Raw genomic sequence first — 12,693 nt, 5'->3', positions numbered from 1 at the left:
TTAAAAAAGGCTAACGCAGATCCCAACAACCCATCTAATTTTCGGCCTATTTCTTTGCTCTCATGTTTCTCCAAGATTCTGGAGAAACACGTCAATTCCCTGCTCAATTCCTACGTTGAAACTTCTAATCTTCTTCATGGTTCTCAATCCGGGTTCAGGGCTGGTTTCTCTACTGAAACCACTCTCCTTGGTGTGTCGGAGACCATCAGACGACAGGTGGACAATGGGGAGACTGTGGCACTCATCTTGCTTGATTTGAGTGCCGCATTTGACACCGTCTCCCATTCCATCTTGTTGTCCACCTTGAAATCTGTGGGTGTCGGTGGCTCCGCCCTGGCCTGGATTGCTAATTTCCTCTCTGATCGCACGTTTCAAGTTTTTTCTTCTACATCTGTTTCGTCCATACTGCCCTCCACTCACGGTGTTCCCCAAGGGTCTATCCTTAGCCCTCTTTTCTTTAACCTGTATGTGAGACCTCTTGCTTTTTTGGCGGAACAGGCCGGTCTCACAATTTATTCCTATGCTGATGACACTCAAGTCATCTACTCACTTTCTACCAATAAAAATCTTCCCTCCTCCTCTCTTCAATCTGGACTGAAACAAATATCTGATTGGATGCTTAAGGACAAATTAAAATTAAACGGGGACAAAACAGAACTGCTCCTGTTTGGCTCAGACACCTCGCTCTGGGGCCCACAACATTGGCCACCGGAGATGGGCCCTCTACCTACTCCAACCGTGACAGCTCGTAATCTTGGGGTCCTCCTCGACAATCAACTATCCTTCAAGCAACACGTTGTGAAAGTCTCCGCCACCTGTACCACCATCATCAGGTGGCTGAGGAAAATCACGTGGATGCTGCCTGCTGACACCCTGAGGACTGTAGTCCAGGCTCTCGTCACCTCACGCCTGGACTATGGGAACATCCTACTCCTGGGTGCCTGCAAGGAGGTAACCAGGAAGTACCAGGTGGTACAGAATATGGCAGTTTGCCTTATTTGTAACCTGCCTGCCAGAACCTCGGCCGCATTTCATATGCGTAAACTGCATTGGTTGCGAATTGAGAGCAGAATTAAATTCAAAGCACTTTGTTTCATGCACAAGATTATGACTGGAAGAGCCCCGCACTATCTTTCTGCTCTGGTGCAGCAATATATTCCCCCCCGCACACTTAGGTCATCCACTCAGAACAAGTTTAGGATTCCGCGCGTCAACAGAGCCAAAATGGGAGGATGCTCGTTTTCCCTGCTAGCACCCTCCTTATGGAACTCCCTACCCCAATCTTTAAGTTCTGAATTGTGCTTTTTGACATTCCGTAAAGGAATTAAAACCTCGCTTTTCAATACTTAAACTTCTGATCTGATGTTCCTCTCACCCTGTATACCGTTCAGTTTGCCTTAGCGCCGGGAAACCTCCGGGTAGCTGCGCGCTTAACAAATGTAATTATAATAATATAATAATAATGCCACTTAATTCATATGATAGCTTACAGCAGTGGTTATATTTCAAGAGCCATGATCACTCTGTTCAGAAGGCTTTTGACTCCTTAGAGTCCAATTACCTTTCAACAGCCCTGATGATAATGGGGCTCGGAGGGGCAATGCTGCAGGTGATTCTGCGCCTTTATACGCTGTACCCGCCAACTGAGTTTGAACATGGCACTTAAAAGGGTTGTTATTTCCTCTCCTGTTCGTGCTGGTTTTTGAACCTACGGTGGCTGGACAGGAACAAATCATTCTGCTCAGGTCATTTTTATGGAAAATAACCAACTCTTTCACAGGGAAGTGTTTCTGGAGAATATTGACAAAGGTCAATGACAAGTGATTAAGGGCCAAATGTATGAAAGTTTGGTTTTGCGATTCTCAAATAGTGATTTTTTGGGAATCGCTATTTGAGAATCGCAAAACGCTATGTATGTAGGATTTGCATATAATTTTGCGAATCCTACATATTCTTTAATTGCGAATTGCAAATTGCGATTCGCAATTAAGGAATACCTCCCCCATTAATTTCTATGGGCCTAGAGGCCCATAGAAATGAATGGCAAGACATTCCCAATTTGCGATTCTCAATTAGAGAATCGCAAATGGAGAATGCAATTTCAAGGGTGCAAGGGTGTCAAAAGGACACCCTGTTGCACCCCCTGAAATAAGCATGGGTGCACATGTGGCCTACAAACATGCCCTAAGGGCATGTATGTGCTTCACATTGCACTTTGAAAAATGCAAAAAAGTGCATTTTTCAAAGAAATTGCAAATTACCACCAACTCGAATTTCTTAAGGCCAAATTGCACTTTTTTGGTGCTTCTTACATTGCATTTACGGAATCGCAAAATTTGCGATTCCTTAAATGCAATTGCAAAATAAGGAATCGCAAATTTTGCAAATCCTTATTTTGCACGCAGATTTGCCTCTTACATACCACTAAGCAAAATTGCGATCACAAACGCCGAAATTCTGTGAATTTCAGCATTTGCGATCGCAATTTTGCTTGATACATATGGCCCTAAATCTTCACCCATAGCTGGACTATGGCCTTGTTCATGCCGTGTCTGTTTGTAATATGTTTCCTGGCAAGGAGAAGGTATAAAGTTGCATACAGATTCATGGGTGGCTGTTAAATCTCCAAAAATCCCATATAAAGCCCGTAAAAAACTTACAATGTGTCAGCTCACTTTTAATAATTGCAGAAGGTAGAGTTTCCCTTCCACCTTCTACACAGACTGTGAAATAATTCTGGGGCCATCTTCACTATCTGCTGTCAGAATATATCACCTCGGCTCACCGGTGGCTTCGAGTCGAGGTGAATAAGATGGCTTGTGTACTAACAGGAGCACCAGTAAGGTTCCATCTCATACTGCTGGTCTGCCATGTCCTGTCTTGTTGGAATCCCAACTTTCTGGATCATTAATCGCTCAGGTCTGTGGCTGAAGGAGGAAGATGTGAGTTCCTGTAATCAGCATTCTGCAGTCGTTTATACCATGCTCATGTGCACTGAAACGATTTACAAAAGGGGGTGGTGATGAACAGAGTGTCTGAATTGAGCAGACCACTCTTACCCAGTCCAAGGATCAGGGCTTGATCCATCACCGTTATTTATCTCACTGCCCCATCCCAGCTCAGAACCTGGCTATATGCAAATCAGTCTGTCCCTGGCCCAGTGCATCATGGGAACAGGGCAGACTAAACTACCAAGCCAATTCTTTACCAGAAAGGAGACAAGCTACCGGGGACCGGTTTCTGGCATTTCAGTCGTCTTCGGCCCGGCTTGCTTGAATCCTGATGGAGCAGTGAGAAAGGGACTCATGTCTGAGTATACCCTGCCACACCTATAGTGGCCAAAATCGATTTACAAAAGGGGGTGGTGATGAACAGAGTGTCTGAATTGAGCAGACCACTCTTACCCAGTCCAAGGATCAGGGCTTGATCCGTCACCGTTATTTATCTCACTGCCCCATCCCAGCTCAGAACCTGGCTATATGCAAATCAGTCTGTCCCTGGCCCAGTGCATCATGGGAACAGGGCAGACTAAACTACCAAGCCAATTCTTTACCAGAAAGGAGACAAGCTACCGGGGACCGGTTTCTGGCATTTCAGCCGTCTTCGGCCCGGCTTGCTTGAATCCTGATGGAGCAGTGAGAAAGGGACTCATGTCTGAGTATACCCTGCCACACCTATAGTGGCCAAAATCGATTTACAAAAGGGGGTGGTGATGAACAGAGTGTCTGAATTGAGCAGACCACTCTTACCCAGTCCAAGGATCAGGGCTTGATCCATCACCGTTATTTATCTCACTGCCCCATCCCAGCTCAGAACCTGGCTATATGCAAATCAGTCTGTCCCTGGCCCAGTGCATCATGGGAACAGGGCAGACTAAACTACCAAGCCAATTCTTTACCAGAAAGGAGACAAGCTACCGGGGACCGGTTTCTGGCATTTCAGCCGTCTTCGGCCCGGCTTGCTTGAATCCTGATGGAGCAGTGAGAAAGGGACTCATGTCTGAGTATACCCTGCCACACCTATAGTGGCCAAAATCGATTTACAAAAGGGGGTGGTGATGAACAGAGTGTCTGAATTGAGCAGACCACTCTTACCCAGTCCAAGGATCAGGGCTTGATCCATCACCGTTATTTATCTCACTGCCCCATCCCAGCTCAGAACCTGGCTATATGCAAATCAGTCTGTCCCTGGCCCAGTGCATCATGAGAACAGGGCAGACTAAACTACCAAGCCAATTCTTTACCAGAAAGGAGACAAGCTACCGGGGACCGGTTTCTGGCATTTCAGCCGTCTTCGGCCCGGCTTGCTTGAATCCTGATGGAGCAGTGAGAAAGGGACTCATGTCTGAGTATACCCTGCCACACCTATAGTGGCCAAAATCGATTTACAAAAGGGGGTGGTGATGAACAGAGTGTCTGAATTGAGCAGACCACTCTTACCCATGTGCACTGAAACGACATGCTACAATTATAAAAATATCCAATCTTGCATCCACGACCTACATATGTAAACAGAGACAGCCACTTCAGTGTTTGAAGTGGCTATCTATACAGACACAAGAAGCTTGGGTATTAGAGACGATTAGAGGGATCATTTATTTGGCTATGTACTAGAAACCTCCTCAGCTATTGACTCAAAAATAGATATTTAAGGGGTCACCTCCCCCACAACATTTTGTGGCATGCTTCGTCATCAGTGACCTCAAGCACACTGAAGAAGATGGTAATACACCAATGTACTCAACCATAATGGGATTCCTTACATATTAGTTCCAGGGCAAGAACAAAGAACCAGCTGAATTAAAAATATATAAGGGTATACCTCAAGTGTATTTTTTTATTAACTGTTACATTTGGTACACGGTTATTTTGTGAATTTAATGTTTCACTTAAATGAAGGAAATTGCTGACGTTTCGATCGATTTAAATGCCAAGCACTGGTCAGCTGTCCTTCTTCAGGGCTACAGAACTCCTTATCTAGCATGTGTGGCATACAGAAGAATGAGGCCTAATGCTCTCATACCTGCTTATTAATGATCAGCACTGAGTCATGGAGGAAGGAGCTTAAGCAAAAGATTTAAAACTTTAAAAGATTGAAACAGAACTTCAAAAAAAAAAAATATTTAAAGATGTAGTCTAATACCAAAGGTGTATCCCCAGGTACCAACAAACCCTCTTTGTATACTCACCCCACTCGAGGGCACTGTAAACCTATATAAAAAGTGAGTGGTTTATGTGTATCAACAATAACTGTTAGATAAAAGCAGTGTAAACGTATATGCAAGTGAAAGAATGGTTGGCTAAGAAAAGGGTGCTTCTTAGCTTCATGGTTCAGAGCGGGGGAGCGTCTCCCCTGTAGCCACAAACTAAATATGTATTTGTAGCTGGTAAGTGAACTCTCTAGCCAACAAAAAGGTGACCCATTCCAAAGAACTAATAGATAGCGCTCTGCACAACCTGGCTAAATCATTGAGAAAAGGGTCCCCTTTGCTCATTTTGGCCACGGAGGACGTGGTTCCGGGTACACAGACAACTTTATTGTCTAGTGCTTATTCCCTTGTTATTGCCAATCCTATCCTATCAATCACTCCACTGGCTGCGACTGATGATCCAGAGGCTGAGTGGCAGAGTTTACAAAGTTTTTCCAGTGAGGTAGAGGTTACTCCCATCCCTGGGATTCCTACTATTTTAATGGATACAATGACGGTTCTTTGATTCCCTCAGTGGTTTGTGCAAAAGGTTCTGTCAGATTTCCAACTCATTTAGGGTGGAATTTTGAATACCTGTGTCCAAGCTCCCCGTTTGCCCCCTGTGAGAAGGGAAGTGGGAGTCTACCTCACTGGTATGCTCCCTCTTCAATCTTCTGCTCTTTGTGTCTGTAACTACCTTGAGTACATGAGTGTGCCTGTCGATTTCTGTAGAGTGTGTACCGAGAAGGAGAAGGGGACTGTCAGAAAAAGGGGAGGTGGGAAAAGGAGGAGGTGGAATGGGGTAAGAAGGGAAGGCAAGGAAGGGGTTTACACAGTGCAAACAAAACTCACCTTATTAGGTTCATATGGGAAGCCTCCAAATGGCCCTCGCCAAAAAATGGTGCCACCGACTTTCCAGGACTTAACGTACTTGGACATTAGTCCATCTGTATAGCACTAGAGGATACATTGAAATGGAAATAATGTTAGTTTATGTAAAAATAGATGTTGCAAAAGTACAAATATAAAGCATTCTATTAACCAATTAGAATGCGTAAAATATGTTCTGTGTGAAAATAAGAACCCACCGGGATACCTATCATAGCGCTTAAAGCATCTTCAATGAGATAAATATTTAATGCTTTTAATTACACTATGTGTTTTTTGTGTAACAATAGAATAGAGAGAACAAACAGAAATTTGTGTTTTTATTTGCAACAAAGATAGCAAACTATTAAAAGGGTTATTGGGGGCATCCACTCTTTTCTCGATTAGATTAGAGTGGTGTAGATCAGAGTGGAGTAGAATAGAGTGAAGTAGAGTAGTGTGGCATTGAGTATAGGGCCATTGTGTGGAGTGGAGTGGAGAGGTGTGGTGTAGAGTAGAGTGGCATGTAGTGGACTGGCATAGAGTGGAATGGCATAGAGTGGCATGGGGTGGCATAGAGTGGAGTGGCGTTGAGAAGAGTGTAGTTTATTGGCATAGGTTGCAGTCGCATGCAGTGCAGTGGCGTAGAGTACAGTGGTACAGAGCAGAGTGAACTCTAAATCAGGTCTTTTGTGTCTGCCTTGGGCACAGTGTAGTGTTCCCTAGGCGTCAGTGGTTGTTTTACTTGGCTTCAGTTTGGGGTGGAAGCAGTATGCATACACAGTCCTTTGGCATCGGTTTCTGAAAGCTGTATATTTTGTTTTGAGAACGCTACAAGATTTCTACAAGTTGGTTACGTGGTGTAGACATAGCTAAGAACACAAAGCAAATCAAGAATCATACTTATGTCAAGTTCCAGTCTTCAATCTAGCGTTTTTATGGGGTACTAGAACCTGAAAGCTGTTGGGTTTCCAGCATGTGATATATCCAGCATTTAGTTATGCGGAGGTGGGCGTAGTGTCCTCCGTAGTGTAACAGTCTGACTACACATATGTCTCTACTAGTGGAACTATTGTAGAGAAAACATGATTTTCTTCATGCAATATCCATTTACGCTCCTTATATGCTCACAGCGCACATGAATTCAGTGGTGGAACCACAAAAGAGGAAAAGCCCTGTTGTATCTAATTTTATCACATATATTTGACATAAACACTGGTGGACCATCCTTTCAAGGCCAAAAGAAACCTGCTTCTGTATTAGGATGTTTGGTGTCACAACAAATTTTTATAGATCATCGCTTTTGGTTGAGAGGGATCAGAGCAGGTAAATGTAAATGTAAATGTATTTATATAGCGCAAATCACCACTGGTTTCTAAGCGCTTGCTTAGGGAACCCGTCCTGGTATTCCCCTGTGAGATAACCCCAGCAGGGTATCCGCAAGGTGAAAGCCAGGCATCCCGCCGCGAGGGGCCGTTGTGGAGATTAAGCAAGCTATTGCCCAGAGTCGCGTATTTACTAACACGCATAGAAGCAGATGCACACAACTAGGTTGGTTCTGACATTGTGCTTTAGTTTTTTAATGACCTGGGTTTTATTTCACTGTTTCCCCGTAGTATGGCACAAGGTTGAAAGTCTGTTTGGGGCAAGTCATGGGTGATGCTCCATGCCTGATGAGCTGGGGTTTTTGCTTGATTGTACAGCTTGAAGGATTCTTGCTTCATTTTAACGTGTCAATGAATGCCAGGGCTAGAAAGGTGCCATCAGCCATTCATCCTTTCGAGAATCCACACAGCCACAACCGACACAGTGAAGTTACACCATATACTTGTGTATCACCATTCTCACAAACATGCTACTCTCCTAGCAACACCCAATTTGTTCATCACAAAACTCTAGACAATATTCTGCACACCTTTCCAAAATCACCTCAGATGTGGCAGATGCTTGGGTATCAATGTGTTCACAATAATAGCTACTCCGCATCACACAATACAGGCATAATCTCAAGGTTACTCATTAGACAGAACTATAATCCTGCACAGCCATGAAAAGCATACATATTGGTAAAGTGCAGGATCCCTCAACAGGTGTCTTGGCACCAACAACAGAGGTTTATTGATACCCGTCTTGTTTATAGGTATTTCATCAGCCTTAGGAGGATAAAAGGATGCACGGACCCACTGAGGATCAAACCTGATCCTTGCAGTAGATGCATTAGTTCACTGAGCCACTAGAACTAGATATATAATTTAGTACTAAAATGCTCTCAACAACAGTGCCCATCTAGAAATACCACACATTACCTTAAATCACCACAAATTAAGAAAGAACACTGAACATGACTGCAATATCGACACAGGGAGTTGTTTAGAGTTAGCAATGCGGATCATCCATCCGCCTTATTTATTTAACTTATTTATAGAATTTATAAAGCGCTCTGTCACCAACTGGTATCCTGGCATTAGCTGCTAAAACTGTAAAAAACACAAGAGCACAAGGGGGAGCACAGACCACATTCAGAGATAAAGAATATACATAACTAGCAGCCCGCCCCAGCGTTGCCTGGGGCAGAAGGGGGCTGGGGACAGCATTTCAGGCTTGCGTGCACTCCCCCCGGCTCCCGCCTGCCACGACATTTCCACTCCTCCCCGCGCTTCACTCAGCCGCACATATTCCGCACTCCCGCCATGACATTTCCACTCCTCCCCGTGCTTCACTCAGCCGCACACGTTCCGCCTCCTCCCAGCGCTCCCGCGCTTCACCTACCTCAGCCCGACTTCACCGCTCCTCGTTCCGCCTCCTCACATCAGCCCAACTTCACCGCTCCTCGTTCCGCCTCCTCCCATTAGCCCGACTTCACCGCTCCTCGTTCCGCCTCCTCCCATCAGCCCGACTTCACCGATCCTCGTTCCGCCTCCTCCCATCGCTTCTCTGAGCCGCACACGTTCCGCTCCTCCCCGCGCTTCATGTATCTCAGCCCGACTTCATCGCTGCTGTCCACCGCTCCTCCCCGCGCTAGATGATGTCAGCACGCACGTCTACAATGTTAGCGCACACGGCCGGCGCTACTTCTTAGGGACTACTTTTTTTTATTGTTTATTTTTTAAATAACGTTTATTTTTATATTTTTTATAGCCTATGTCCATCTACAGGACCCCCCCTTTCCAACGCTGTATTGGGTGTTGCGATTGATGAGTACTTTTCGAGTTTACCTGGCTCAAAGGACACAGTTCTCTCTTTATAATAGTAGTATAGATTATTGCATCAGGTGGTTGGTCAAAAACCCTTGACTCAGAATTATTTAGGAAAGAGCCAAATCTTGAGAGATTTACTGAACTGCAATGGATCGGTTAAGGACCTTAATGAAACAGGAAGTACGTTCCATAACTTGGCCGCACTAACCATAAAGGTACAGCCAGCTTGCCTGGATTTCCTGAACTTTTTCACCCATAACAGCTTTAGTTACAATTCGTACCTATGTTTAGTTTCCACCAAATTTAACAACCTCTGAATTTGCAAATAACTGGCTATTAAGGCAGCCAGCAGCACTCTGTTGCTTACCACACACATGTGGTGCTTACCACACACATGACTTTGCAAGGCAGTGGGCACCAGTACCAACAGAGGAACAAAGGAAGCAATTCGCTACAGCCCTCATCTTTCACTCACTAGAACATCTGGAAAGTCATTATCCAGGCTATCCTAAAGCTCTGTAATCCTATAGTAATACCAGATTGTGCCTTAAAAAAGTGAATTTTCTATAACATCATAACGCCACGGCTCCTTGTGACATTCCTGAAGTTTACTCAAAAAAAGAATAATTAATAATTTTTTGCGTTTTGGAATTATTGTACTTTAGTACATTACATAATATTAGAATTGTAATAATTTTAATATTTACTATTGCAAGCTGAATGGTTTTTGTCTGCTCTTACATAAGTATGGTCCTAGAATATCACTGTCAGAATATCGTTTGATATGAATTTTGTGCCCTGAATATCCGCCACAAAAGAACCATTATTTATGTCCAGCGATATTGCTGCATATGATATTCTGACATTCAACCCTTGCTCATGGGGTGCCACAGCAAACTCAATATGTGTGAAAGGTGTACACTTCATATTGATGAATAGGTGAGTCAACCCTGTCAGTTTTTAATCCTATGACCTCATTTGAGATCTGCTGTAAAGAGCAGGCAGAAATGCAGAAACGCAAACGTCAGCTTTGTGCCTGACACTGGAAGCAAAACACCTGCCAAGGCAGTATAATGGCTGCCTGTCATACTCAGGGCTACAGGGCCTGTTGTTGACTTGCATGATTAAGCATTGAGGTCCTTGTGGGCCCTTGAGATCCTGAAATCATGCCTATTCATTTACCACCTCAACCGCAGTCTCAAACTGATTTTAACAAATCGAAGTAGTGTGGCTCACTGGTTAGAGGCGGCAGACCCGAGAGCAGAGGACGGCCCGGGACCAGGGTTCGATTCCCGGCGCGGCAGGTTTCTGGACCAGGGTCAGCGGACTCGATAATTCTCTCGCCTCGGTGCCCACTCTGATCAGCGATCACACTCGGCAACTCTGGGCATTAGCTTGCCTCATCTTCACTAACGGCCCCACCAGACCGCCGGGGATGCCTGGTCTCACCCTGAAGATACCCATTAAGGGACCATCTCTCAGGGAAGCCAGGAAGGGTTTCGCAGCGGTCGAAGCGCCTTGGGACCCTACGGGTAAGTAGTGCGCTATATAAATGCCTATACATACATACATACAAAGTAAGTGTCCTATCCTGTCTTTATCTGTACTCAATGAAGACAGGATTGTATGTGTATTCTGTGATTGTGACACACTGGAAGGATAGTCCCACCGTAAGACAGGTCAGAGGGGAAAACGAAAGTGAGGACAATCGAGCCCAAGAAATGGAATAGAGAAGTTTTGTTGAACCAATTTGGACGCTGGCAAACACAAAAACATTAGAATAACTATATGAATCTGCCCAGGGCCTCTTTAATGTTACTTTAATTACTTCAAGAAGAAATCAAATCATTCATGCCATGTGGCATTGGATTGTATACAGTAAATATGTTTAGGAAGTTTGTGGAGCCTTGTTTGTCACACTATCACACTTGGGGTATTTTCAGAACTCTATATGGTCTGAGCAGTGGTGATGAGTTAAAGTCGGATCATTGATGAACGGTCCTTCCTGGTGTTCTTCTTCGCAGTGATCTGACATAAGAAGTTAAGTTGGAAAAGAGCCATTAAGTTAAGTTTTCAGGCCCTTCCTGAAATGCATATCATTGGACTTTGCCCTCCGACTTGGAGGCTCCATTATTTTTACTGTGCCTAATTTCTCAAACTAGAGCACTGGCCGGAACCAGTGCTCACAGAGGCTTGTTCTACCTCCTTTGGGAACAAATCCTGCCTCAGCCACTGTCCTAGGAACTTTGATTTTGAGGGATATCTCTGTCAGCTTTAGTGCAACAACACCAGCTATGACACTTTTACCTCACTTTCCCATTTTTGTGGCCCAAGTTGGTAACATAGCAGAAAGGTCTTCTGGTAAAAGTAATTCCTGTAAGTCAGTACTCTCTGCCTTACTTACCTACCAAGGTCCTTATATGAGACTAAGCTGCTAAATGTTAATGTTAATGTTAACTAGATTTATATAGCGCACAGCTGTCCCAGCGAAGAGGCGTCCCGGGGCTGCCAGCATCAAGATAACAGAACTAAAAACCAAGACAGTAAGACGCCAGAAACAGGAAAGGAGACAAAAAAAGACTAAGCAAAAGGAAAGAGGAAGGTTTTGATGGCTTTCCTAAATTCCAGCAGACGTTCCATCCTGCGGATCTGAAACGGCAAAGAATTCCATAACTTGACTGCCAAGCAGCGAAAGGAACGACCTCCGGCCCAAAGGCGTTTCACACAGGGAACACTAACCAACTGCTGCCCCAAGGAGCACAGCTGGCGAGTAGGAACATACGGGGTGATCAGGTCAGTTAGCAGGCTGGGAGAGGCAAGCTTCAAGATCTTAAAAGATAAGCACAGCGTCTTAAATTAAATTCACTAAGCCATAGGTAGCCAGTGAAGACTCCAGATAGCACCAGCAGAGGGGCAAGTCCGCGGAAGTCCCAGCAAGGCTCTATCAGCAGCGTTCTGAACACGCTGCAACAGCAGAACCTCAGCCTGGTTGGCCCCCAGCAAGAGAGAACTAGCATAGTCTAGTCTGGAAAAAATGGATGATTGAACAATCAGCTGGAGTGTAGGTGGATTAAAGAACCTCAATAGGGGTTTAAGACCCCGGAGGAGGCCGAAACAGGTGCCAGCAACTTTTTTTGTATGGTCTTGAAAACTAAGGGTGGAATCAATCCATACCCCCAGGTTCTTAACCACCGACTTTGGGGTGGGGTGCTACCAAGAACGCTCGCCCACCATTGCTCACTCCACAGGCTAGTGTTCTTCCCCACTAACAGAACCTCTGTTTTATTAGAGTTCAGCTGGAGGCAATTCATTGTCATCCACTCTGCAACGGCAGCCAGGCCACTTCTAAACCTAGAGGCATCCAATGTGGAACCATCTGCCAGGGCCGCCACCAGCTGAGTATCGTCTGCATACAAAACAATTGTGAGGCCCCAGTACCTG

The 12,693-nt window shown here is 44.9% G+C and overlaps 1 protein-coding gene across 2 annotated transcripts in view; it reads right to left on the bottom strand.

Moving 5' to 3' along the window:
- Positions 1–12,693, bottom strand: part of LOC147669008 (NADH-cytochrome b5 reductase-like) — a 192,184-nt gene that overhangs the window by 28,960 nt on the left and 150,531 nt on the right. For both annotated transcript variants that reach the window (XM_086948287.1, XM_086948286.1), the window contains exon 6: positions 6,041–6,145. In XM_086948287.1, the coding sequence (XP_086804413.1) occupies positions 6,041–6,145 (105 nt within the window). The remainder of the gene's footprint in view (positions 1–6,040; positions 6,146–12,693) is intronic.

The sequence above is a fragment of the Lissotriton vulgaris genome, unplaced genomic scaffold (assembly GCF_964263255.1).
Source record: "Lissotriton vulgaris unplaced genomic scaffold, aLisVul1.2 SCAFFOLD_1504, whole genome shotgun sequence".
Classification (NCBI taxonomy): Eukaryota; Metazoa; Chordata; class Amphibia; order Caudata; family Salamandridae; genus Lissotriton; species Lissotriton vulgaris.
Note: the sequence above shows the minus strand (reverse complement) of the source record. Positions and strands in the feature narration are given on the sequence as shown.